The following is a 24,581-nucleotide window of genomic DNA, read 5'->3' as shown; positions in this document are numbered from 1 at the left end:
AGTGATGGTAAGAAGATATTCTGATAATTGTAAGCGATTCACTAGTTTTGATATTGTTATTTTTATATTAAATTAATAATACAATTGTACATGCTTTCGTTATCGTAATAATTTCATACTTTTCGTTATAAAATCTGAGGCGAGGGAAAGACCTGCGAGTGTTCCAGTTACAAAACGTGAAAAGTTTGAAAGCGAGCTAGGTATCTATCTAAGAAAATAATGTTTTATAACAAAATAATATTTCTATAATACACGCAAAATAAGATAGATATTAGAAGAACGTGGTTATATCAGTGAAATCCCAAGCAAACCTGCACAAGAATGCAAGGAAGAGAATATTAAAAAATTACCAAATTGAATTCAATATTTTAAGGTTATTTCAAAAATTCAACTATTGTCAATTAATGCTGATAACGAATTACGTAGCCAAAGATGGAGCATCCCAAGACGCGATGGATTTAAAAGAGACAACAGGTGTCAGAAAACAAGTTGGTCCTGGGAAAGAAGGCAAATGCGAAACTGTTATCTTTGTAGAACCGATTGTTGATGGTGCAACCCCTACAGCTTTAGGTTTCAAACGGCTCGAAAAAAATGTAATAAAAGTTTATCTTCTACTTACCATATCACTCCATATGTTTTGCTATATATATTTTTTTATTTGCGTCGAGAGAAAAATATTAGGTGTAAAATTATATGATAAGATTCTAATTAAAATATTTATATAGGTTAACGAACTTCAACAACGGTTTCAAGCATTGGAAGAGTTAGCAACGACTCCAGAGCTTATCGAACGACTGAAAGGTAAAATCACCGATCCCCTGACCGACGTTTGGCAAATTATCAGCATTACCAAAAGATTGGACGCCAGTGAACAAGGTATTGATAAGGTATAACTTGATTCCTTTAATCGTTATTTAATCTGGCAATGAGGAAACTTATCGATATCTCAGTTGTCTATTATTTAGCCGTAAACCACTGCGTACATACTCGTAATTTAATAGTATTTCGAAACACATAAAAGACACAAAGCAGGGATGTCATAAACAATCCAGTAATGATTAATAATTTGTATTTTGGTAATATAGATCTTTCAATTTAAATAAAACTATTTAGTTCTATTTATATATATTATATATATTATAGTCTACTTAACTTTCGATGTAACTGTAAAACTACAGAAAATGCTCTGCTTCCAGTTGACAAAAATGGTGCAAGATGTGATGAAGGGTGACACAACACTCGCAACGGAAGACACGTCGAAGCTTGAAGAAAGACTAGTGAATTTAGAAAACGCTTTAAACAATTTGGATCACGTCGTTCAGAATTTACAATTAATCTCTGACGATGGAGAGGTTGAGGCGATAAAAAACCCTGTAGTTGCTGAAACGACCGGGGAAGAAGAAGAAGAAGCTCAGCTTGTACAGGAAGAAAAGCAACCCGTTAGACGAATTACATTAAGCGAAATTCTAGGCGAAATAGACATAAGAAAAATGCACCAGGACGTAGGTAACTTGCAAGTGGAAGTTAGCCAAATGAAAAATCAACTGAAAGATTTGAACGAAAAGATTGACAAAACAAAAACTGGTAATGAATCATAAGTATCGTAATTAAATAATTAGTTATAGGGAATTGATGAATCTTATCAATACTTACTATTTCTTATATTTTAACTATCCCTGTTGAAGTATTCTTTGATATATTTACAATCATCTTCTTTAATAATTTCTTACCTATCTTTATTTTTAATCTAAACTTGGAATTGCGCTTAATTTAAGCCTAAGATCGAAAGCTTGCAATCATTACACTATCCAAAGTTCACTATGATTGTTGAAATTTCTGTGATATTCTAGTCTATGTTTATTAACTTACTTTATAATTACATTCGATTTGTGAAAAGGAGAGAAAATATTTTTAAGAATTTAAGGAACATTTCTTTTCAAACATTCTGAGAATGAAAGAATTATTAGAATGATCAATTAATTAAGGTATCTAAAAAAACTTATTCTGGAATTATTAGCAGTAACATATAGAAAACTTGATAAATATTACAAACTTGATAAACAAAAACTTGATAAATATTAGATCTAATACATGAACGTTCACTAATATTGAATCACTGAAAGTCATCATTTTCAGTTTCCAATAAAATTCGACCTTACACGCTTTTAATAATCAATATTTGATATTTAAAGTTATATATTAATTAATTTCTCAGAGATAAATTATCGATTTTTATACACGTCCATGTAGAACTGACCAAAGAGATAGAAGCAAAACAACTGACTACGCAAAGGGAAGGGAATCCGGTCGAAAGAACACAGAAGGAGGAAACAGAGGAAACGACGAAGGAAATAACGACACCACGTAAAAACACACCTCCAGAACTACGCACTCAGGTTGAAAATCCGAAGGGAATGATAGATTCAGAAGAATTGCAAGACATGAGAAAACGAATTTCAAAATTAGAAAAGGACGTGATTACCATATCTGATAAAGTGGACAAAGTACAAGTGACTGGTGTCGCAGGCGCCACTAATATCGACAATTTAGTCTCTAAGTATAACGAGGTTCAAGCTGAAATGGAGAAATTGAATCAAACCGCGGATCGTCTGATCGATGATCGTGAAACTCGCGAAATGCATCTTAATGTTAGTATATTATTCATTGTATTTATATTCATCGTTATATTCATTCTATATCGTTCAATATATAATTAATCCCCCTCTTCATCGTGGATTATTTAGTTAATATTTCTTCTCCTTGTTATTTTATTGTTTTTCCATTTCGTCATTCTATGTACATATTGTTCTACTCCTCATTTAGGCGTTGTTAGAACAAGTGGAACTTTTGAAAACCATTAAAGCTGATAGAGAAGACCTCGAAGAAGCTCTTGCCGATAAAGCTGATGCTCAGGCGATACATAGAAAGGTCTGCACATGTATATTTACCAAAAAATCAGAGGAAAATAAATAGCAATCTTTCTGTGATATTTATTCCTCAGGTTTCTTACGATCAATTCGATGCAGCTTGCGATGATCTCGCACACGGCCTCGAAGACGCGATCAATAAATTGGGACAGCAAGAAGAGATCTGGCAACAAGCTCTGGATGAAGTGCAAAAGGAGATCGAGGGAAAAGTTGATAAAATGGAGATTTCTCCGCTGAAGGATTTCGTGAATCATCGACTGAAATCTCTTCAAGATAAGTTGAAGAGGGTGGCGGAAGCGAGACAAGATGTCGAAGCTGCCGGAACCAAAAAGATGCTTAGGTAAAGTTACAGCTATCCTTTAACAGTATATGTATATTTATATTATTCTAAATTTTGTATCTCAAGTAACTGAGTTCATCGCGCAATATCCAATGATAATTAGATATACGCTCGATGACATTTTGTGTGTGTTATTAGGGACGTTCAATGCATATCCTGCGACAAGGATGTGGTCATGAGAATGGATCCTCCCCACAAATTTAAAGTTGAAACATTACCATGCACCACAAGCATGAAGCCGTACCTGACCTATGAATTGGATCAGGTTAGAAAGCAACACAGAAGGTTACCTCATAGTAGAAATATGATTCAATTTGAAGCAGCCATGCAGGAGGAGGCAAAGAAACAGAAGAGCGCAAGAGCGGACACGCTTGTGAAGACTCCTAGGTACGTAACTAATATTGAGATGTACATCTTTTTTTTAAAGATTCAGAACAATATATTCGCTTTAGACTTCTGAGCAAATTTAAAAGAAACGTTTAAATATAAAAAATTATACTTTTTAATCTCAGTACCGCTAAAGGAGTTAAATTATCCTTTCTGTTAATTTATAAATTGTCTTCGATTTTTGCTAAGTTGATGACGTCGGGAGAATAAATGCAATGATCCACTATTATTAGAGATTGACATGTTAACCAAGTCATTGTTTAATTAGAAACTTACATAATTATAAACTTGAAAATTAGTAGGGACAAACTAATTTCTATTGGATCGATTTTAGTTCTTGTAAGTAATTACTTATTTTCAATAAAAATAACATAAAGGATAAAAGGATGAGGAATCCATAAACTTAAAAATTATTACATTTATGTAATTAGAAATTCAAATGACGAATTAGTATACTCTGTTCGATTAACGAGTTGAGCTTAGAAATCTTTAAAATAAATGAACGTCTAACTATATTTATCTTATTAAATTATTATATGTTTCTAGCTAAAAAAGGACTAATTTTATTCGAGACATATGTTTAAATGTTAGAGATCATCTCTGCAATCGATACTGCGGTGGAAGCCACACGATTACCACTCCTCAGCAAAGAGTAATGCGAGTGGGCCATTTCCTCACTGAGTGGGGACCGGAAATAATTCAGCTGACGGAAGGGATGATAAAGGGAACGGACGGTAAGATGTATAAAGGTCGGCGAATGCCAGATAAAATCGATGTCTGCGGACCTACATACTGCGACGAGCGTGGCGACGAACTTCGATCATCGGTAATTATTCGTTTTCCCCACGTATTTTTCAGCTTCGAAATTAACAAAGGTAATTGTATTTCAGGATAGACAATCGATAACTACTATACCATCCTTGCGAAAGCCTGACAAGCAAACTTCCACTGTTTCAAGTACGTTGGACATGAACCAATTTTTTCTTGCTTTTTGTAATTATCTAAATACATATCATTTAATTAAACAAAAATAATGTTTGGAATTTGCTATGCTTCTATCTAAGATTCAGGGTATAATTTTCTATTGTTTATTTTTATTTTTATTTCATTATGAATTTTTGTAATAACGAGACAAACCAAGAATTGAAGCGTACAATTTACATTACAACATACTTTTTAAAGAAACTATTTTAAAGAAACTTATTAGTACAATTTTAACAGGAAGACGATCGTCGAGGAGACAATCTCGAGAAATAACTAAGGAAGTGATAGAAGAGGTAAATAAGTCGAAAAGCTTAAACACAGAATTGAAATGATACGCAAATTGTTTATGTTCTATTCGTAGCTTGCAGAGACACCGAGAACAGAGACAGAAGATCAATCTGACAGATCTGCCAGTGCACCGATGGATACAGTTGAACCTGCAGATCATGTTGTTCAATACATAGAAGAAGAAGAACTGGGAGAACAAGACTAAATGAGATTCTAATTATTCACTGTAAAGTATTCTAAATATTTTTATGAAGTGCTTGTTCTAAGGTCTTGTATCTGGTTCAGTGAATAATATAATACAATATATTACATACACAGAAATATTATAAAATTAATCTAAAATTCATAATATTTATTTGCAATTTGTTATTATATTTTTATCTACATTATTGATACTTAAGAATAACTAAGGATCGACAGGACAAAGAAAAACGAGGAACGTTATTTTATTAAATGTTTTATTATTAAGAGGGAATTTCGGAGTACACAAGACTATCTAGTGAAGTCGATTTGGAACATCGGTGGTCTGTCATGCTAAAACAAAAATACCGAATCGCACCACGCATCGCGGCGACCACACTAGATCGCTGTTTCGTTTATTGCACATCACACCGTTCGAATACCGTTTACATTAAGAGTGTACACAGCGCTCGAATCGTGTCTATATAATATCGGATTTTGTTTCCTGTTTCCCTTTCCCATTACTTCCGATCTGACGTTCGATTGCACCTTCTATAAACGACTATGCGCTAGTGTTTTCTGGTAATAGTAATAGAATATTTATGTATACGTATAATGATGTATACATTGGAGCTAAATGCTACTTCATATAAATTTCAAGGTACAGGAAGTATCTACAAGTTAGTATCTACCACATAATTTTTACGACTGCCTTGTTCATACGTCACATTTTTTTTTATTTTGTTCATTTTGGTGAATGGCGTTTTACTCTACGTTTCTCTAATACCTAACAATAATAAGATTACCATGGATACTCACTATGATCTTACTATTAAATCAACGGTATACACGGAACCATGACAGTAAGATCATTGACTTATAACGACACAATGCAATAAATAGAACGCCAAATAAATATATACGTACAGATAGATTATACCTTTTTTCCCATAATCATCCGTTAAGGGCGGGGGACAATATAATGTTCTTAAATATTAACATGGATATGCATTATCGATTACAGTTAATAATACTGGCAGCTTAAAGTACAACGTGTATGCATTACACTCAACCTAATCAAAAGGATACGGTAGAGAGTGCCAAATACAACGTTGGTGAGGTGTCAACTTAACGTGAATAATTCTAAATAAATACGCTATGACTAGTATCACGTTCACGCGTGATTTCCACTGAAATCATAGGAATAGAACGTATCCATCTACAACCAAACAATATCTACCGAAATTAGTTGAAACTCTACCGACTAAAATCTTTTTATGGCACTTGCCTACGTATGATGTGGATTCTACGTTTTTTCTAAACGATGACAAATACGTAAAATATTTAGTTACATGCCATTTGGATTAACCAAATGACCAACAGAAAACTCGCTCACAATCGTTTGCGAATCGAATCCTTACCTCGAAATAATTATTGTAACACCACGGACGTCTCTTCGTGTCGCGCCTAATTACGCATCGTTGCTGATTACCCAATTACAATAGCGACTTAATTAGTTACCATTATCGTTAATCGTTATTACTATTACGCTATCATTATCCATTATCAATAGTATTATTATCGTTATTATAATCGTACGTACGAGAATATTGCACACAGCGACCAACAGACATGGATAAAGGGAACTAAGTAACAGATCACAGGTGAAACTAGGCTATCTCTGTAACAAATTCATATCACATGAAAAAATATGTATCGGTTGCCTCCTCTCACAAAAATCTCCCAAAAATAAGAGACTGTCGGACGGATGACTCGAGTGACGAGCCATCAATTGTTCGGACTGGCTGACCTCGATCATCTTTATTCACTTCCATCTTTCTCGCCTTCGCTTTCTCACCGTACGCTCTTCTATCGGTCAACCCGGACGAAAAAATATTATCATTATCATTATGTTTCACGTCCATTCTCTTCTTCTTTCCGCGGTTTCGATTCGCAGTACATCAACGTAAAGTAACTGCCGATCAATTTACTTACTGTTCCTTATCAACGATAATGTGAATAACTAAACCCTGACTAAATGATTACACGATTAGCAGTAAACTTTGGCAATTGAACCGCGGCCACTTTGCGCCACATACGTTAATCGCGTTATTTCGTTCACCTTGTCCTTCCTCTTGCTCCTTGCTCGCACGAACGAAGACGCGACTTAACTCATTTCTTTGGCTTCCAGCTCCTTCGTAGAGGCCGACGTCGGCCAACTACGCGTGTATCTAAATCTAAGTACGTATTACCTCATGCCTCTCTAGATTATCAGCTTGTAGTACGACGATTCTGATCCCATCGATAGTTTCTTACACGAAACTCGTGGCTTCGCGAGCCACAAGCGCAAGGAACAACCATTTTCTAAAGCTCTTACGGTGCTTCCCCGAACTCTGTCTCATTTCTGCCACAGTACGACGATCCACCATTTTAGACCATTAAGATTCTCTACTTCGTCGATATCTTATACATAGTACACGCCACACGCGCTCTTTACACATTGAAATCCTTCTGAAAATCCAGAGTTTTCCTCCTTATAATCTCCCACGAGTCCTTCTCTGCGTTACGCAACCGTTTGTAAAAGCCGCTTCATCAATTAATCGAGTGAAAGGAATTGATCCATCTCGTGAAAATAAATTACACATATACGTACACACCTCTAACGAAGAGGTAGATTTGCGCGATGCTGTTTAGGGAAGACGAGACATTACACAGATATTGTAAAACATTCGCCATACACCTATTCCATCCCATTCTTCAACGTTCGTTTCCATATAAAAACGCTTTTCCTTTTTAATGTTCGTTACGAAACAACGAAAGCTCGTCGCCAGGTTCGGAATAATATCGTCGAAGCGTCGCAATTAATATCTTAGGTCAAGATTAATCCTTTTGTCGCGGTTAATAAAGTTACCGAACGACGCGGAAACAAACGTCGACGCGATCGTTAAGGGATTACGTAAACGAATAGGATTAACTTCAAGGTCGCTCGTTAAGTCTACGCAAACTTTTCACTGATTATAAACTTTGTACTGTATTATTCCCGTGAATGGTTTCGTCTATAACAATCGGTCGCTATTATTTCATTTCCTCCCTCGATTCACCTCGGAAGCTCGGAAAAAATTGATCAGCCTCAAATTGCGAAAAAGCGAATCGCGGGACTAGAATGGAAATCTTCAGTGGAAGTACCAAGTGCCGTTGTATGTGACTCTAGATTTTCCCGTAGAATATCGTTCTCCATGCACAACGTTCATCTTTCATTCGCTCCTCTCTTCTTTCTTATAAATAACTTTCGGAGTACTGTTCAGGTTTTGTGAGTATTCTTTGAAGGTAAAAGGGATATCAAAAATTGTTGGGGAGCGCCTTAAACGGCGCTACGATAGATGCGCTACAAAAGCTGAGCTATGACTGGATGCAGAAGACACATGTGCTCGGCACCGCGTATCGGAAGACGGTTCACGCTAAAATGACGAACCATTTCCGGTATGCTGTCGAATGGTTTACTGAACTGGCCCAGGATGTACGCGTTCAGCTCCTCGTTCTTTTGGATACGCATATGCATGAAACCACGGGCACTTCTGTAATTGTAAATATGCAGTTAAACGTTTAGATTTACTATTACGATAAATAAGCAAATAATGCGTGTATTCAATATTGAATTCATTGCAATTCTCGTTGAATTGAAAAGCAGGATAGTTATTATATTTAAAAGAGCGATCTTTAAAATGATATTTACATTTTATGAGATTTCTTTCAGTTTTTTGATATGTTAGAATTTTTTAATGTACGAAAAGTAAACTAAACTAGCGTATGAACTGAAAAGACTACGAAGAAGATAGTTTTGTTTTAATTGCATAGTACATAGAGTTCAACATTTTTTAATATTATTGTAAAGTATACAAAGTATACTGAGATAAAGAAGATGGTAATAATATCTATTCAACATTTTTTAATATTATTGTAAAGTATACAAAGTATACTGAGATAAAGAAGATGGTAATAATATCTATTCTTTTTATTACAAGAAATTTACTTTCTCGTTTATCAAGGAAACTACTTGTTGGAAGAAGCGAAACTTTTCCTGAAAAAATAAAATACCGACTGTGATACATCAACCTGATGTAACCTATATAACTTACTTTAACGATAAAGAGTAATCTTGTTTGGTGGATTCGCTGTTCCTCACCAAGTAACTTCCTTCTCTAAGAAGTCGTAGGACAGCTTCTGCCTCAATTCTCGTAATGGATCCATGGTACCATCTGTGAGCAGGAAGAAAAGAAATTTATATTAAACTATGAGAAACCAGAAATATGATGTTTAGGATCCAAGAACTTGTACGAAATACATATATACAAGACACTAAAAGACATCTATATTTCTGCAGTAAATTATTTTTGCAGTAAATTCCAACTAAATTTTTAGCATCTTTTCATCAAATTTTCACCGATCTATTTCACGTATACTCTCTCAGATCTGCAATGAAATATTCATCTTGTTACCTCGTAAAAATACTTTTAACATACAAACTCTCCATAAATTTCACGATAAAATTCTTGAAGAAGCACCTATGTTATGAATGTTCATGAAAATAATATGCAGACACGATGGCGACATAGCAGCGTACGTACGAGCCAAGAAATCCAAAATCAAGGACGTACCCTTGTCTCTCCAAAGGAAGCTCCACGTCAACCAGATCGGCGGATCCGCGGGCGGTGTTAATCTCCAATGGCAATCCAAGGCTCAGACCGCCAGGTTTTTTCGGTGCAGACTGACCAGCGTTTCCACCGCTGTTCGACCCGCTCCCACCATCCAGATTCAGTGTCATCTTCGGACGCGCCATACCGCCGCCTGAAATGAGTCACGCGACAGTTAGACGCCGTGAGATTCCCCGGGGTAAACATCGATTATATACGTATACGAGGCGGTAGACGACACGAGGAAACCTCCCTGTTCGCAGATTTTATGGCATCCCTTCCCGTAATTGGAACAAATCGAACTCAGGTTCCGTTAAGATTCACGGTGACAGCAACCGAACTCCCCAGACGATGTACAATGTCTATGTGTATACGTTTACATTGGAGGTATGACGATCATGAGAATGGAAGTTCATGGAAATTGAAGGAGGGCTTTGTGCAAACGCGTTTATATTTGGACGTTGACGGGGAGGAGACAGTTTGACAGTGGATGACGTACACCGGTTTTTCTGTATTTTATGACGTTCGAGGTAGATCGTGATATTTGAGATACTTGGTCGTGTTTAAGGTCCTACATTATTTAATTTTTGGGTTTACTTTTGACCTCGTGGATGATACAATTTGGATGATATAAAATATGATATTTCACTGCAAGTTATATAGTGGTATATCTACATATGTTTGATAAATTGCTTGAATTTAATTTTTCGATTTTCTTTAAACGGTCAGATTTGAGATACTCGATGATGTTCAAGGTCCTATGTTATTTCATTTTTAGGTTCGTTCGTGGCTAAAAGATGTTATATTTCACTATGAATTTCTGATATGATGTTTGATCAATGGTCTGGAGTTTTGGTTCGTAAACATTAATATTCAAGGTTGTATCACGTTTTTTCCGTATAATAACGTTGAATATTTTAATACACGATATTTATGAAATATAATGATACAGGAAGCAGACGAAGAGCATCGAAAATAGTGCAAAATATAGGAAGAATTTATTTTATAAAAACAAGTGAATTAATAAAGTGTCAAGAAATCTTCAAAAGGAACATTATTAATCAAGTTTCATTACTGAATGAACGCTCGATCAACTTCTCGACAGGATGTAGTCGTGTTATCAATAACCGTGTTCTCGCAGCAAAGACTCGATAATTTCTGACGAGAAATACTTCCTTCGTGTAGTGGAACAATCGACCGTGACTTTGGATGTTGCTTTGTCAAGGTATGATAATGGAACGTCTCTCACTCTTGGATGAGCAGAATCTCCTCTCTTTTAGCACAAACAATTGATCGAAATTCCTTCCTGCAATTTTTCTTTTTTCTCTCCTCTTCTAAGGAAGATTTCCATTGACTTGTTGGAAAGTTTTCACCCTACTATCACTTAAGATTTCCGTGCAAATTACAGGCCTTGTTTCCTGGTAAACAATGTGGCCTCAGATATAGAAGACAAGCTACTTCTATTTTCCTCGTTGTAAACGAATGGCGCAGACACGATTCAAGTCGTGAGGTATTACGCTTATTAAAGGTTCCACGACCTTCGACCAAGCTTGAAATTAGCCGAGAAGAGAAATTGCTATTCCTTTGGGGCAGGATGAGTATACGAATAAACAGACGCTTATCGAGTGATATCAAAGTGTGGCTCTTGGGTTAGCTTTAAATTAGTTTAATTATGTTTGACTTGCCAAATAGAGGAGAAACATTTCGTGCCATTCGAAGATAATGATTTAGGAAATTATTCCCTTTGAAACGTTTTAAGCATAAGAGAATTATTTAAATAATAAATTTAATTTAGATTGGTTAAACGAAGGAGTAAATAGATTTATTATGTCGTCCGAAAAGTGTCTTTCTTTTACAGACACGTCCTTTACAACGACGCATACAAACGTTTATACAATGTTTTACAATGTTTATACAAACATGAAACCTAATCTAACGAACGTTGTAATCTTTATCTTGATAGAACAAAATAGATCAAACGTAATTCGATAAAATAATATAAACCGAAAAATGTTGTGCATCCATTATTTTCTTATAAAACGAAAGAAACTTTTCGTACGATCTAATAAAATATACGCGTAGATAAACAATACATATAAGAAATGATTTGTTGCGATAATCGTAAAATAATAAACATTTCTAAAAATATGTAGCATTATTTTATACTTTCGAAACATCGACAAAAAACTCATGAAACTTTTAACAACCCCAAATCCACGGCAATTATCATAAATTACTCTTAATAAAGGCAACCCCCTACGATATTGATCAGAACAAGGAATCGTAGTAGCCTCCATAGCGACGAAAAACATGGCTCCCCACTCATCAAGAATTTATAAATTTCGCTAAGTAAATTCTTCCGGGGTCTGCCATCGAGCGTAAGCGTCAATGTTATTACAGGCTCGTGAAAGTTCGGAGATGATAATCGATGGGAGGGTCGGCGCTGTTGAAGAAAGTGGTTGCGCGGCCGCGAGGTAATTTCATTTGTTGGGTACAATCTCTTAGTGGTCGACTTTTCGAAGGTTGCATGATTCAGGTACGACAGGATTGCTGTGACAGGTGTAGCACCAGGTTAGCCCAGCCCGAGGCTAACGCGTCCCGACCGTTTCGAACGACCGCTCTATACATTATGGATGAGCTCGTACTTTGGAATTTAAGACCATTGAATTCCGTCAGACGTTACGCGATATAGTTTTTAGGTGTCAGTTTCTTGATTCTTTTGATAGCGATTTCTTACATTGTCTGTTAGAGTTTTTCTAACGTCATAATGAGCTATATAACGTTTGTCATTCTGTTGACGTAATAGCGTGATATATACTTATAACACCTGTTGTGTAATGAGAAAACTTTATATGGTAATAATGAGAGCGAATTATGTTAATGGCGAGGGTCAAAGTTGTTAGTTAATTGCGTAATACTGGAACTCGCGTTTATGTAAGTTTGTTGCATTTCATATCGAGAAATAGTCCAGTAATAGATTGCTATGAAGTAGATTGTAGAGACACGGATTCTAGCTTAGAGCGATGCTTCTTAAATTCAATTAATCGTTTGAATAATTAACAATTAAATAGTCTAGTAAAATTGAATGACCGATTTATTGTGGTTGTTTGAAAAGCTCCAAATTGGTACGAGTCATTAATTTCAGCTACATCTTGAATAATAAATGGAACATCAAAAATAGAATTATAAAAGTCACGACATAGAATAAGAAATAAAATACTTTTGAGAATTTAAAAAATGCGACTTAATTTATTAAAGATTGTAAAAAGACTTCACATCTTCAAAGAACCGTTTCTACGTAACCGATTGACAGATACGAAATTCGGAAACTATAGAACTTGGTACGACTGAATTATTCATTCGACATAAATCGTTTTCGTACACGCAACATCGAAGGAAACTCTCGAAAGGCCGAATCCACGCGCTCTTCCTACTCATCTGACACGGCGTGCGTTTCAAGCATAGTTAAACATTAACGAACAGAAAGCAGCCGTCTACTACTCTCCGAGATTGGCCGTATCTGTATTATTAAATTTAATCCGGTTGTTCGGACAACTCGATTTATTTACCCGAATTCCTCGTTTTCCACCCCTTTCTGCCATCCAATCTAAAGCAGTTTCATTTTCTTTATTAGAACCCGACACACACGTTCTAGACTATTCTTTTGTTTATGCATATCAATAATGTAGCAATCATTTAACAGTCACTTTACTGGCTTTGAAGACATTTTCAATACGCATATCTTTATAATTTTCTTATAAATAGTACTTTATAATTTTTCAAGTAGGAAATTCTTTTTGGAATTGAGAAATGAAGAATAATTGATGAATTATAGAATTTTCAGAAAATTTAAATGATATTCACTTTTCCCTATGTAAAGCACAAAATCAGTAACTCGTGTCGTACTCGTAAATTTCAAACGAAGGTATAACAAGACGAAACAAACGCTATAATTGCAGATGGCCGATTTCCAACAATCCACCGCATCCGAATTTATCCGCATTCCAGTGACATTTAACGATTCATCCAAAGGAACGAACGCAACCAAAATTCTACTTTCAGCACGAACTCGTATTCTCTCAAGATCGATCGTCATTCTTTTATCGCTACTAGAGAACGGCAGATAATTCATATAATAGTATAATAATTTCACCTATGATTCTTCCTTCAAATGATAGAATTTGAGTGAAATAAATTCAATCGGCAATTTATTTAATCGTGCATTAAATAAAGTGTGGATGGTACGATTATACGGGTTGGCGTATATAGTGACGAGACGAGTTGATACTTGATGTAGTCAAATATATTTGAAACTATTTGTAGTATAGAGTTCGTCGTCGTTCGCTAAGTGTTGCTCGTTATGCGTATACACGGTAATGAGTACGTTCGCTCGATGATAATCGCTCTAAGATTGCTCGATACTCACTCGCTATAAGAACGCTCGATAAAAATTGACTGATAACTGATTCGTGTGTGACTATTGATTAACTGATAGATAACTGACTCCTCCAAAGACTGACTATAAGAATGCTCGATACTAACTGGTTGTCTTAACGATCGTGTTCGTTTATTTACACTGGTTGGGAAAGTACCGGAAAGTTAAATTCAACTTCGGTTGACGGTTGCTCGTAGCGGTGACATTGTTTTGCCCGGAGTTGATTTATCATTGCGTTTTGTACGTCAAAGCAGTATCAATGTCCCGAGGCAAAACAACAACATGAGTCGCTCTCGATTCGCATCGTCCTCTGACTCATGTGCTGCTACAAAAGTTTCGTATAAATTCTTATTTCTATTGTCTGCAAAGGATGAAAAAGTAGAAATGTACAGCATTGCTGGCAGAATAGCAACAGATAGTAGTTATGGTAGATAGTAGTTAGGTACATTAAAGCAATAAGACCACAATGCAATGCGATGCAAAGAAATACAATTTAAAAATACAACTCAATGATCAGGATTCAAAAACTTCCTACTCAGACTTATTACTTTATAATATTTTTCAGTAATTTCGGTTAAACTACAGCTTTGAAACACATTTTTGATACTTAAAATTGAATCATTTGCTATAAACGACCGCCTGAAATCTTCATTTCCACAATTTTATTTTAATAAATAAAGGCGGGACAAATAGTTCGCTCGCGTGTACGCTTTCGTGCGCATTTTCCTCAGGAAATTCTCCTCTTGACGCCTGTACACTTATTTTCTCGTTTCCTCCACAGACTGTTTTAATATCCGTCTCAGACAGAGATACGTCTCAATCAATTTCTTCGCGGTGGTTCTCCATCCAGGCGAGCCCCGTCCCTTGGGAAATGCGAAGAGAGTCGCGAGTACGTTTCGCGCGAGCTAAGAAGACGCCCTCGGTATGCGAATAACTGTCTCTGCGTTATTTGTATACGCGAATATGGCGCGAGCTGACGATATGGAACAAGCGACTTTGGAAACTTGTTATCGCGGGGATGAAGTTGTTGAGTTTCACGCGGGAACGGCAGATACCGGTAACTTTTTCCATGAACACTTCCTGGGTATTTCCATCTCTGGGTATGAGGAACCGTGGGGAACTACTTTGTTTTAATAACCAAAAATGGTACTGTATAACAAGTAGAAAGATATATAGGATGTTTTTGGAATAATTTTATAATTTGTATTTTTGTAGTTTGTTGCTTCAACAAATTATAATATTTGCTTACGTCACGATCTCGAAGAAGTAAATATATAAGATACCATTTCATCCTATACTATAACAAATATTCTACTGTTAAATCATATCTTACTATCAATTCGCCTTCTACAAAACGTAATTAAACAAATTTTAACAAACATTCCTAAATCTGTTCTGATTATGCTTAAAACTGATAAAACTTAACCTATGATCTTATCAAAGACACTAACAAACTATTATAGCAATTGATACAACTGCAAAGGATCAATTATAAAAAGAAGATAACTCCAATTATAAAAAACTTAGAACCATTCTTTTCATATTCAACTCCACTCCACGGAACAGTCTATCAATAAAATGTCTAAAATAAAGAAACCAGAATATTCTCGTTGTATTGTCTGGAAGTAGCAAGAGTTTCCTACAACCAAGACATCCTTTGAGAGAGTTGTACTAAAAAAGGAAGAGACTATCAGTGGTAGAAACTTAGGGAAAGTCAGACGTTGAAGTCTCGAGGGAAATTCCTCGTCACGGAGGAATCACCGGAAATCTCGCCGTGTCGTATTCGGATGGTATATATCACCAGCGGCCGGAAGTGGAGGAAACTTTTAATTCCCCGTGAAAATCAGGACGTAGGGCTAACGTGTCACGTGGAAAATCGAGGCTTCTCATCGTGGCGACTGTGAACAATCAAATATACTCACATGGACGATTCGTATTTATTGTGGCAACAAAAAAACGAGGGTGGAATTCTTCGTGTAGATTTACGAGGACGAAGAATTTGCTACGGCGGTGCGTCACACGACTGCCTGGAAGGATCGTCGGCGATTCCACCGAGTCTCGGTGCGCCATTAAAACAGAAGTGTGTCTGAATGTCGTCGCGCGACGTGGGAAAAAAGGGAAGGTCCTTTGCCGTAGAAGTGAGAAATTGTTACAATTTCATCAGCCACGATGGAACGGAAAGATGCTTTTACTGCAGGAAGTGGAAGAAGATGTAAATGGTGCGTTGAAACTTTGTTGCGTTTATACTGTTTGGATTATGGGTGAATGGAGTTTAAGTATTACGTGTAAACTATATTGGAATATTAGTAAATTATTTTTCTTTTTTATAATTCGAGTGTTATTTGTGTAATGTTACTTGAGGACTGTAATTTTATGGTGAATATGGTGAATGGTACTGAAACCATTACGTTAACCATTATGATAATATTAGAATTTTGCTCGAAAGAATTATTATACATATCTATTATTACGTGAAAAGTGATTAATGAAATTTAACATTTCAAGTTTTCTGGGAATATTCTAGGAAATAATTTAACACTGAAATTGAATCGCTCGACTAAAATGGTATTTTTACCTTAGTGCCATGTAAACGTCAAATAAAAAGATATTCGCTCATCAAACGGAAGAGAAGAACGGAAAGTTTCGCGAAGTCGTGCTTCGTGAAAATATTTCATGAGTCAGTCGCGCTCTAGAAAAGTCTCCCCCAATGGAAGAAATCGAAGATTCAAGCAGATGTTGGAAAGCTTCACGCAAGACTTGTGATCGAAAATTGCGCTTCACGGTACGGTGAGAATGTTCACCCTAAAAGCAGAGACACGAGAAACTTGTTACATCGTTAAATGGAAGAAATTTGTTTTTCTCTTCTCTCTTCGAAAATCACTTTAAATCTGTTATTTAAAACATCATGAAATTTTTATGCAATTGTAGTATAAAGACTAATTCCTCATTTGGCTTAATATTATACAGATAATAAAATAAATATTTAACCTAAGAGTTTCGTTATATTTCTTCCGTTATGTGTAGTATATGCTGCTTTAACTACTATTCGATTTTCTAAAGTCCCATGGCAATGCTTGAGAGTACGTATACTAACAGACATGTACCCTGGGGTAAGTCCTCTGCTAACAGAATGTACGATACTATTATTTGCTTCAGTCATTAAGCGGTTCTTAGATGCTTCAACTTCGTATAAAGGAGTAGCATAGCATTCACATTTTATGGTCAAAAAATTCTCGATGAAATTTTCGAAATATCATTCGTTCATTTATAGCGGTAAAATTCCGTTTGTAAATATATCATGCTATTACATGAACATCCTCAACTAGTGAAATATATCAAATGGGAAAAGAAATTTAATAAAAAGATCAACTCCCAATTAAGAATAAAGTTGAGAAATACACAAAATTGTTACCACGAAGTTCGATATACGATGAATTGCAACGTCCAAAAAGTGTTACAGAGAATAAAAGAGCTATGAACCAAGCAGAGACCACAGAAATGGATATTGTGACAGAAGTTCAGGAAGCAAGAACGCTGAAACATCGTTCAGTTGCCAAATGCGAATCGCTGCGATCCAAGTCTGAAAGAAATTCTCTAAAAAAACAAAACGAAAAAACTTACACAGTTATTTATCATCCTACAGTACCATCAATCTTTTTATTTTTCAATCTCGCTCTGAAATTCATACAATCGCAATTTTACTGTCACTTTGATCAATAATCTCCGTACCTATACCTGGAAACATGACGAGTCACTGTGAGATCGCAAGTTCGGCCACGTTTCGCGGCTCTTAAGATTCGGAATCTTTTCAACGGTACGCCGGTTTCTCCCCCAACGATAGGAAAGCTCGCGATGTGTCGAAACGTCCGAACAACAGATGCGGGATACCAACGCGGGGATAGACCTTAAGATCTTCGCCAACAGATGTTGCAGTTACACAACCCCTCCTTCTATGATCTCCCCAGCCAAGCTAGCTGCCCTTATCGATGCGGTAACAAACACTTCGAACCTGCTTCGAATGCTTGATACGGCTCGATCCTCATGAAATATGAACTACCGTACGCACATACGACGTTCTCGTCGATGTATCGTGCAATTTGCTCGAGGATCACCGGTTCGCTCGTGTTGTAACGCGTATCGATACGCACGATCAACGTCAATTACTTGGTAAATAGTAGTTTATTACTTTCATTTCTGTGGACGCGTAGGTCTATTAGGCTTAGGTCTAGATACGTTACTATAATAGTCATAGTTTCCAAAATTTCAATTTTGAATTATAATGAATATAGTTCTAAAATTAATTAACTATTTTAAGTAGTTCGTTATTTTCAATTTTTTGGAATATAAAATATGCAATTTTACGTATATATATTTAAGAAAACAGCAGAATTTTCTAGCTTCTTAGTGAATCAATTTTTCAAGCCTAAGTACTAAAGAATAAACTGAACGTCGATTAACTTCGTTCAGCTCTATTGTTGCATTCTCTTTCTTTACTCTACCATTTCAATTTTATCTCCTACTTTTCGCAAAGTACCTAAACATTCCACCGCTAAGCGTCGATTTGGGTCAAAAGTTCGCTGATAAAACCAGCCGTTTTACCACTCGCTATCCACCTCGCCGTTTCGTTTTCCCAACTTGTTAACATTTCCATCTCGACTTGTTCAAAAATCTGTCTTTTGATTCTGTTAGAAATCTGATGCTCTCACCGCCTGGTTCTCGCAGCGTGTCATAACTATTTATAATGAAGCTGCAGATCGCAGGAGGCTGTATAGACATAGCTGTAAATTAATGGCGTATCTTCGCGATGTAGTTTCTCGCCAAACTCGAAAAACACCCTTACGAATTAATTGCACGAGCAAGGTACCAACGACGAACTGTGATTAAAAAAAAAAAAAAAAAAAAATGAAAGAAATAATACAGAAGAAAATGAACGAGAGGGAGGAAGATGACACGTAAGGCCGATTATCCACCACGCGTTCACAAAATTTTTGCTCGTGCAGATAATGTACAAAATATTTATTCGAACACATGGAAAGCTTTTAATTAAATAAAAAAAGAAGAAAATGTAACTTGAATCGACAAATGATTTTCGAGATACAAAGTTTTAAGAAAGAATATTAACAACAAATTATAGCATGCACTTATAATTACCCAGTAAGTATGTTAAAGCATATTAAATTTCCTACCATTTAGCAGTAGTTTTACAAAAATTGGTACTACAAAAATGAAATATATAGAATCCAGTAAAAAGTTGTTTCGTTGTAAAGTAAAGGTACGTACATCCTTGTATGTACTATTTTCTATAGACCAATCAATCAACCAATATTCACTAACACATTGCAAACATTGATTTCACAAAGATACTGGGCAAATATTCCAACGAAACTATTCACAACCACTGACAAATTTTTAAATTATTATCAAATGATTATTAAAAATCCACGTTCCGATATTTGGCTTGGAAGTTTGGTAAAAATGCAAACGTAAAAGAGCGGTGGTAAAAGGAAAACTAAGTTAGAGGCAGACAAATTAACGCGGAAAAAGCATTAACTGAGCCGAATGTAAGGATCTATGCCACTTAGAGATTTCATCGACCGTGACAATTAGCGAGCAATGTCAAACCGCTGGTTAAAATCCAGTCGTCGTCGAACGTCTAGGAATTGGAGCCCTAGGCGGACATTCGTGCTGTGTTGGCCTGTTACCAAACGTTTTCACTACAGTCGAATATACGTACGAGCATGGAAGTACGGCGTGCAATTGGCGTCGGGCGAGGTAAACTGTACGTGACTGGTTTCCCTGACCAGACAGACGAAAATTGTATTTTTCTGCCAGCGGGAATATGTCACCGGGAACGGAATGTAGTTAGAGAGATCCGGTGAAATTTGGTTCGACGAATTTCATTCGAGCCCGCGACACCGTTACTTGGTAAACTCTCCCCGCGCGGAAATATCGCCGACTCAACGCGTTTTTCGTTGTTTCGTCGCAATTTAACGCTGCTGTCATTCCAACTGCTCGAATCACCCCGGAATAAAATTGCCGTACCGTAAACAATTGTAAACGGTTGACAATGGGGTGTGACATGTTTGCATGCGGATGAAATAACGAAAATTCCTGGTAACGGGATGGTCGCTGTGATTTCCAAGCCGAGTTTGTAAACATTCGATGATTCAACACGATCGGGATGAAGTTAATCCCAATGTTTATTGAAAAATCCATTGGCATATTCAAATACGATTAAATCTCAACAACCAAAAGATATTTTGAAACGATATGTCAATTTTCTTAATTCTTATCTATTTATTTGGTGTAGAGTATTTAGGACCATTATTATTATATTATTATTTGAAATTTCTTCAAATTCTAATTGGAACTTAAGCTTTTCAATTCGCTAGTCGTTAATGTTGGAAGTGAAGTCATATTCTGTGATTTCTATATCGCATAATCATTTGTATTAATTATTTATCAAGCAGTCGACATTGTGAAATCGTTCGAGACATTTTGGACGACTACCAAAATGTTTGATAAGGGAATTGCCAGAAAACATCAGTAAACTATGCGAATCGAATTCCATTGGATGTAAAATGCATTTCTTCGATAACATCGTAAAATAGCAATAGGTATTTGAGCACAATTGTTACCATGCGTTTCATTGCCTAGAAAACTATAAACGCAGTTCCATTTACATATAGAATCATATTTAAAATATCGGTTCTCTTCGTTCCTTGCCAAAACTTGAAACGCTAATACAGTTCAAAAAAAGATTGGAAAGGTAAATTCGACAGTGAATAAATCAATGGAAAAAACTGGATCGTTAAGAAAAAACCAAACGAAAACAACGACACGGTATTCCAAAAACTACGTTCGTTTCAATAAAAATCGATATGTTTGTTTTTAATGTGCCGTTGGCGTTCGTGCCAAATGAATTTCAGGTTCTGATATCTTTTTTATCTTAACTGTTTTCAGAAAAAGTTATTTGATAACAGATGTAATTATATTGCCTTCGTGATGACCTTGTGAACGTGCATGTGACGATCAGTTACACGAAATAAAAGCAAAAAGTAAAACAAATGTTTCATCTGCGTCATTTAGACAACAAAGCGATTGTCTTTACACAGAATCGATTTGAAAACGGATACAGGAGGACCATGTTTCGTGGAAAATGTAAAAAAGTTGCTTTCAATCCTAGTTTCCGTGGACCTGGAAGTCGATCCCTTTGAAAGTCTTTCAAATTAGATCCGTGTTTGTTCTCAAACTGGAACGCGTGGAAAATAGAACGTAAAGAAACAGTGTCCGCGCGAGAAAGTGTAATTACTTTGCTCGTCAGCATATACCGCATAAAGCCACATGATGTGACGTTAATTACGAATTTAATATCAGAAAACGAAATGACAAGAGAAATTATTACGGGCATTGTGGTTTTACAAATAAACGAATGGCAAGGAAAAGAATTGAAAGAAAGAGAACACAAATTTAAAACGCAAGAAAGAAAAGGAAAGAAAATTGAAGCTCGAATGAGTAAAATTAGTACTAAATTAATACTAAACGAAATCTTACAAATACACATTGTTAATATCTTCATTTCAACCTCTTACGATTCTCAAATTTTTACATTTCAATCTCGCTGCTGTCTCTAGAAACAAAAAGACTTGAACATCTTTCCCAAAATATTTAAACTTGAACTTGAAATGAGAAATCATGCATACTAATAAAAATTCTTTTTTTTTTTCCAAACCTGAAAGCGTCTTTTAACGCTAAAAAAAGTATCATTGAATCGGAAATGGCCAAAAGAACGCAACATGGTTAGTTTCGTTATCACAATTAAAATCTGAATTGACAATGATACAACGTGTGGATCATTTTACAGAGAAACAAATAACGAAAGGTATATCAATGCTACAGTGTTTCTAGTGGAAATAGAAAAGAAATCGATAGCTCCCTTACCTAGCGATTCTTGGGGGTGAATGTCACGCAGACACAAAAGAAACGGGGTTGGGAAGCGAGAGTAATTCAAATACGAGTAGCAAAAGTCTTCTTCCCCTTTACTTTAGCTGCTGAATTTTTTCTCGTGTACCTAGCCAAGCGAAAGAAGGGAGATACCGACCACCGTGCTTTTTTCTCTTTCATCCCCACCATCTTATTCCCTTTTCGCCCTATTAACGACCACCGCCGTTGTAGCTATCCGTTAAATGGTCCAGACGCGAGGATAGATCGACCTCCGCAGAGATTGCGAATATCAATTTTCTCGGCTCATCGATGCTGCAGTCACGAATTGCACAGTTCCACCTACATCGAGATTTACAATGTCGTAACAGTTATCTACGATCGTAATACTTGCAGAATAACGCGATACCGTAATATAAACTTCACTCTTTCGTACGGAGACGTATTTATAGATTCGATTAACGTCTGGAAGGATGGAAAATGATCTTATCTTGATAGTAATGTTATAGGAAATTTTTAGTGTACGGTGCGGAAAAGACATTCAATTACAATACGAGTGATTAAGATGGAAATAAATTGTATGAGAGAACATAAACCACTTTAATAGATTAAACTTTGTTAATCAATTCTTTGGTGGATAAGAGGACTAGTTATTTAAATATCAAGGAAAAGAAACTGTGTCCAAAAGTTTGTTCTTCTTTTTCTAAGGATGCACGAAAAATTATTCTATTGAGCGATAGTTGCATATCTATATTACGTAACATAATAAATTTATAATTACAGTTCTTCAAAAATACCCAGACTTCTGCGAAAGTATTGGATAACGCTTATCAAAATGTTATCATACCATTCATTAATAAGAGATTTGAGGATCTGATTAAAGATGAAGTTATAAATACGGCCCCTACAATGACGATTTAATACCATCGCGGGATTACTGAAAGATTTATCTTCACCTTTAAATTTCAACTAAGAAAGATAAAAAATGATATTCAATTTAGAAAAATGTTTAATAATGGAGACGTTTATTTTATAAAAGTTTCATAAATCAAGCGAGGTATGATGAAATTATATCCGATAAGAAAAATGAGCGCAAGCAAGAAAATATCCCTTTCGACAACTTGGCATTCTAATTATTTCGCCCGCTGCATAATTCGGATGCTCCATCTATTCAGTTATGCGAAACGGTTGAATTCACGAGGATGTAAGGCTAGATTCCAGATACGGAAACAGATATTAAGTTACGTAAGCTAGCGAGTTTTCCGTTTAATTCAGACCTCGTTTCGACGTTCAAGAGCTGAACTTGACTTTCCGCTTCTTCGGCATAATGAGACACTGTGAGCTATATATATAAAGCTATATATATATATATCTTTTTATGCATTCTATTAGAAGAATCGGTGCGTCACTTAATAAAGTTAAGTTCCTAATTTGAGAATTCACTAAGCCCAATTGTTCGATCACTCGCGGAGAGACGCGATCGCGAAGAAGCACGTCAACGAGAGTCGTAAATTCCCGTTACGATTAGATAATCGACGCCACGAATTGATCGATCCCCTATTTCGTTTAGGATAATAGGGGTGGTTAATTGAATAGTTACACTGATTCAACAGGTATAACTTTATATTTATTTCAACAACTTCGTAAAGAAATGATTGCACTGATGCGAATGTACAAGTTATAGTTGATTGATCTTGACCCGGTTACAAGATGTTGACGGTTTGAAGAAGCGAAAAAGAGTGTACTTCGACGATGACGCTGTGACGGAGGAAAACTAAGGATGGGTGTGTCTAGCGCACGGGATCATCGGATTTGTTGGCGACGATTTTGGCTAATAGAGTGAGGGAAATAGGCTTCGTTGTTAATTGGTTATTTGCTATGGTGGTGGGTGAGGAAGGATGCTCACCGCCCTCAAGATAAAGTCGTTGGTGGGAGGCCTCACACGTGAAAAACAGAAACTTTCCCGTGTCAACCCGTGGCGAGCAATAAACTTCGGGAAACAATGCAACGGAAGAATCTTTGTTAGTTTCGAAGGACCTCGACTAGGAAATTGCTGAGATTTATGGAGGGTACTTGAGAATATTGAGGGTACGCAGTAAGGATGAGCGGACATCTGGTGACCATCTTGCCCGCGGTGTGTGGCCAGGTCTAGGCAGAGTGTCGCCCGGCGTAACATCCTCCCCCCGTTGAGAGGGCACCGATCAACCTTAGATGTGGGTCAGGTGGGTGTGTGATCCATCTCCTTCGATGTCGGTGATTGTCCGGACTCGACTCGGGCTGATTGACATGGCAGGGGGACCAGTCTTTTGACGCCGCGATCCAGGAGGCTCGATGATGTCTGCACCGTCGCTGTTCGAATGATACCATCGGCTCCGGGATGGATCTTGACTACACGGCCCAAGGGCCAG

At 36.4% G+C, this 24,581-nt stretch overlaps 2 protein-coding genes across 4 annotated transcripts in view; one reads left to right on the top strand and one right to left on the bottom strand.

The window, feature by feature from the left end:
- The first annotated feature begins 16 nt into the window (after nucleotides 1–16).
- Nucleotides 17–5,238, top strand: LOC138188168 (glutamine-rich protein 2). 3 transcript variants are annotated; one of them, XM_069129714.1, is made up of 12 exons: nucleotides 17–200; nucleotides 427–593; nucleotides 726–887; nucleotides 1,197–1,584; nucleotides 2,251–2,648; nucleotides 2,824–2,928; nucleotides 3,002–3,267; nucleotides 3,406–3,654; nucleotides 4,246–4,480; nucleotides 4,545–4,611; nucleotides 4,876–4,931; nucleotides 5,000–5,238. In XM_069129714.1, the coding sequence occupies exons 2-12, from the start codon at nucleotides 453–455 to the stop codon at nucleotides 5,129–5,131; spliced, it is 2,199 nt and encodes a 732-aa protein (XP_068985815.1). In that variant the 5' UTR covers nucleotides 17–200; nucleotides 427–452; the 3' UTR covers nucleotides 5,132–5,238. The 3 variants fall into 3 exon arrangements, with proteins under 3 accessions (XP_068985815.1, XP_068985807.1, XP_068985820.1); XM_069129706.1 differs by having other exon boundaries at nucleotides 17–593; XM_069129719.1 differs by lacking the exons at nucleotides 17–200; nucleotides 427–593 and having other exon boundaries at nucleotides 751–876.
- Nucleotides 5,239–7,382: 2,144 nt separating this feature from the next.
- hwt (SH2 domain-containing adapter heavyweight) overlaps nucleotides 7,383–24,581 on the bottom strand; it is a 252,780-nt gene continuing 235,581 nt past the window's right edge. Inside the window, exons 7-9 of the mRNA XM_069132416.1 lie at nucleotides 9,762–9,951; nucleotides 9,243–9,362; nucleotides 7,383–8,681 (exon numbers count right to left, since the gene is read on the bottom strand). Of these exons, the coding sequence (XP_068988517.1) occupies nucleotides 8,492–8,681; nucleotides 9,243–9,362; nucleotides 9,762–9,951 (500 nt within the window). The 3' untranslated portion in view covers nucleotides 7,383–8,491. The remainder of the gene's footprint in view (nucleotides 8,682–9,242; nucleotides 9,363–9,761; nucleotides 9,952–24,581) is intronic.

Source organism: Bombus flavifrons, chromosome 2 (assembly GCF_040668555.2).
Source record: "Bombus flavifrons isolate JBK064 chromosome 2, iyBomFlav1_principal, whole genome shotgun sequence".
NCBI classification, from domain to species: Eukaryota; Metazoa; Arthropoda; class Insecta; order Hymenoptera; family Apidae; genus Bombus; species Bombus flavifrons.
This window is presented reverse-complemented; position numbering and strand designations above follow the sequence as displayed.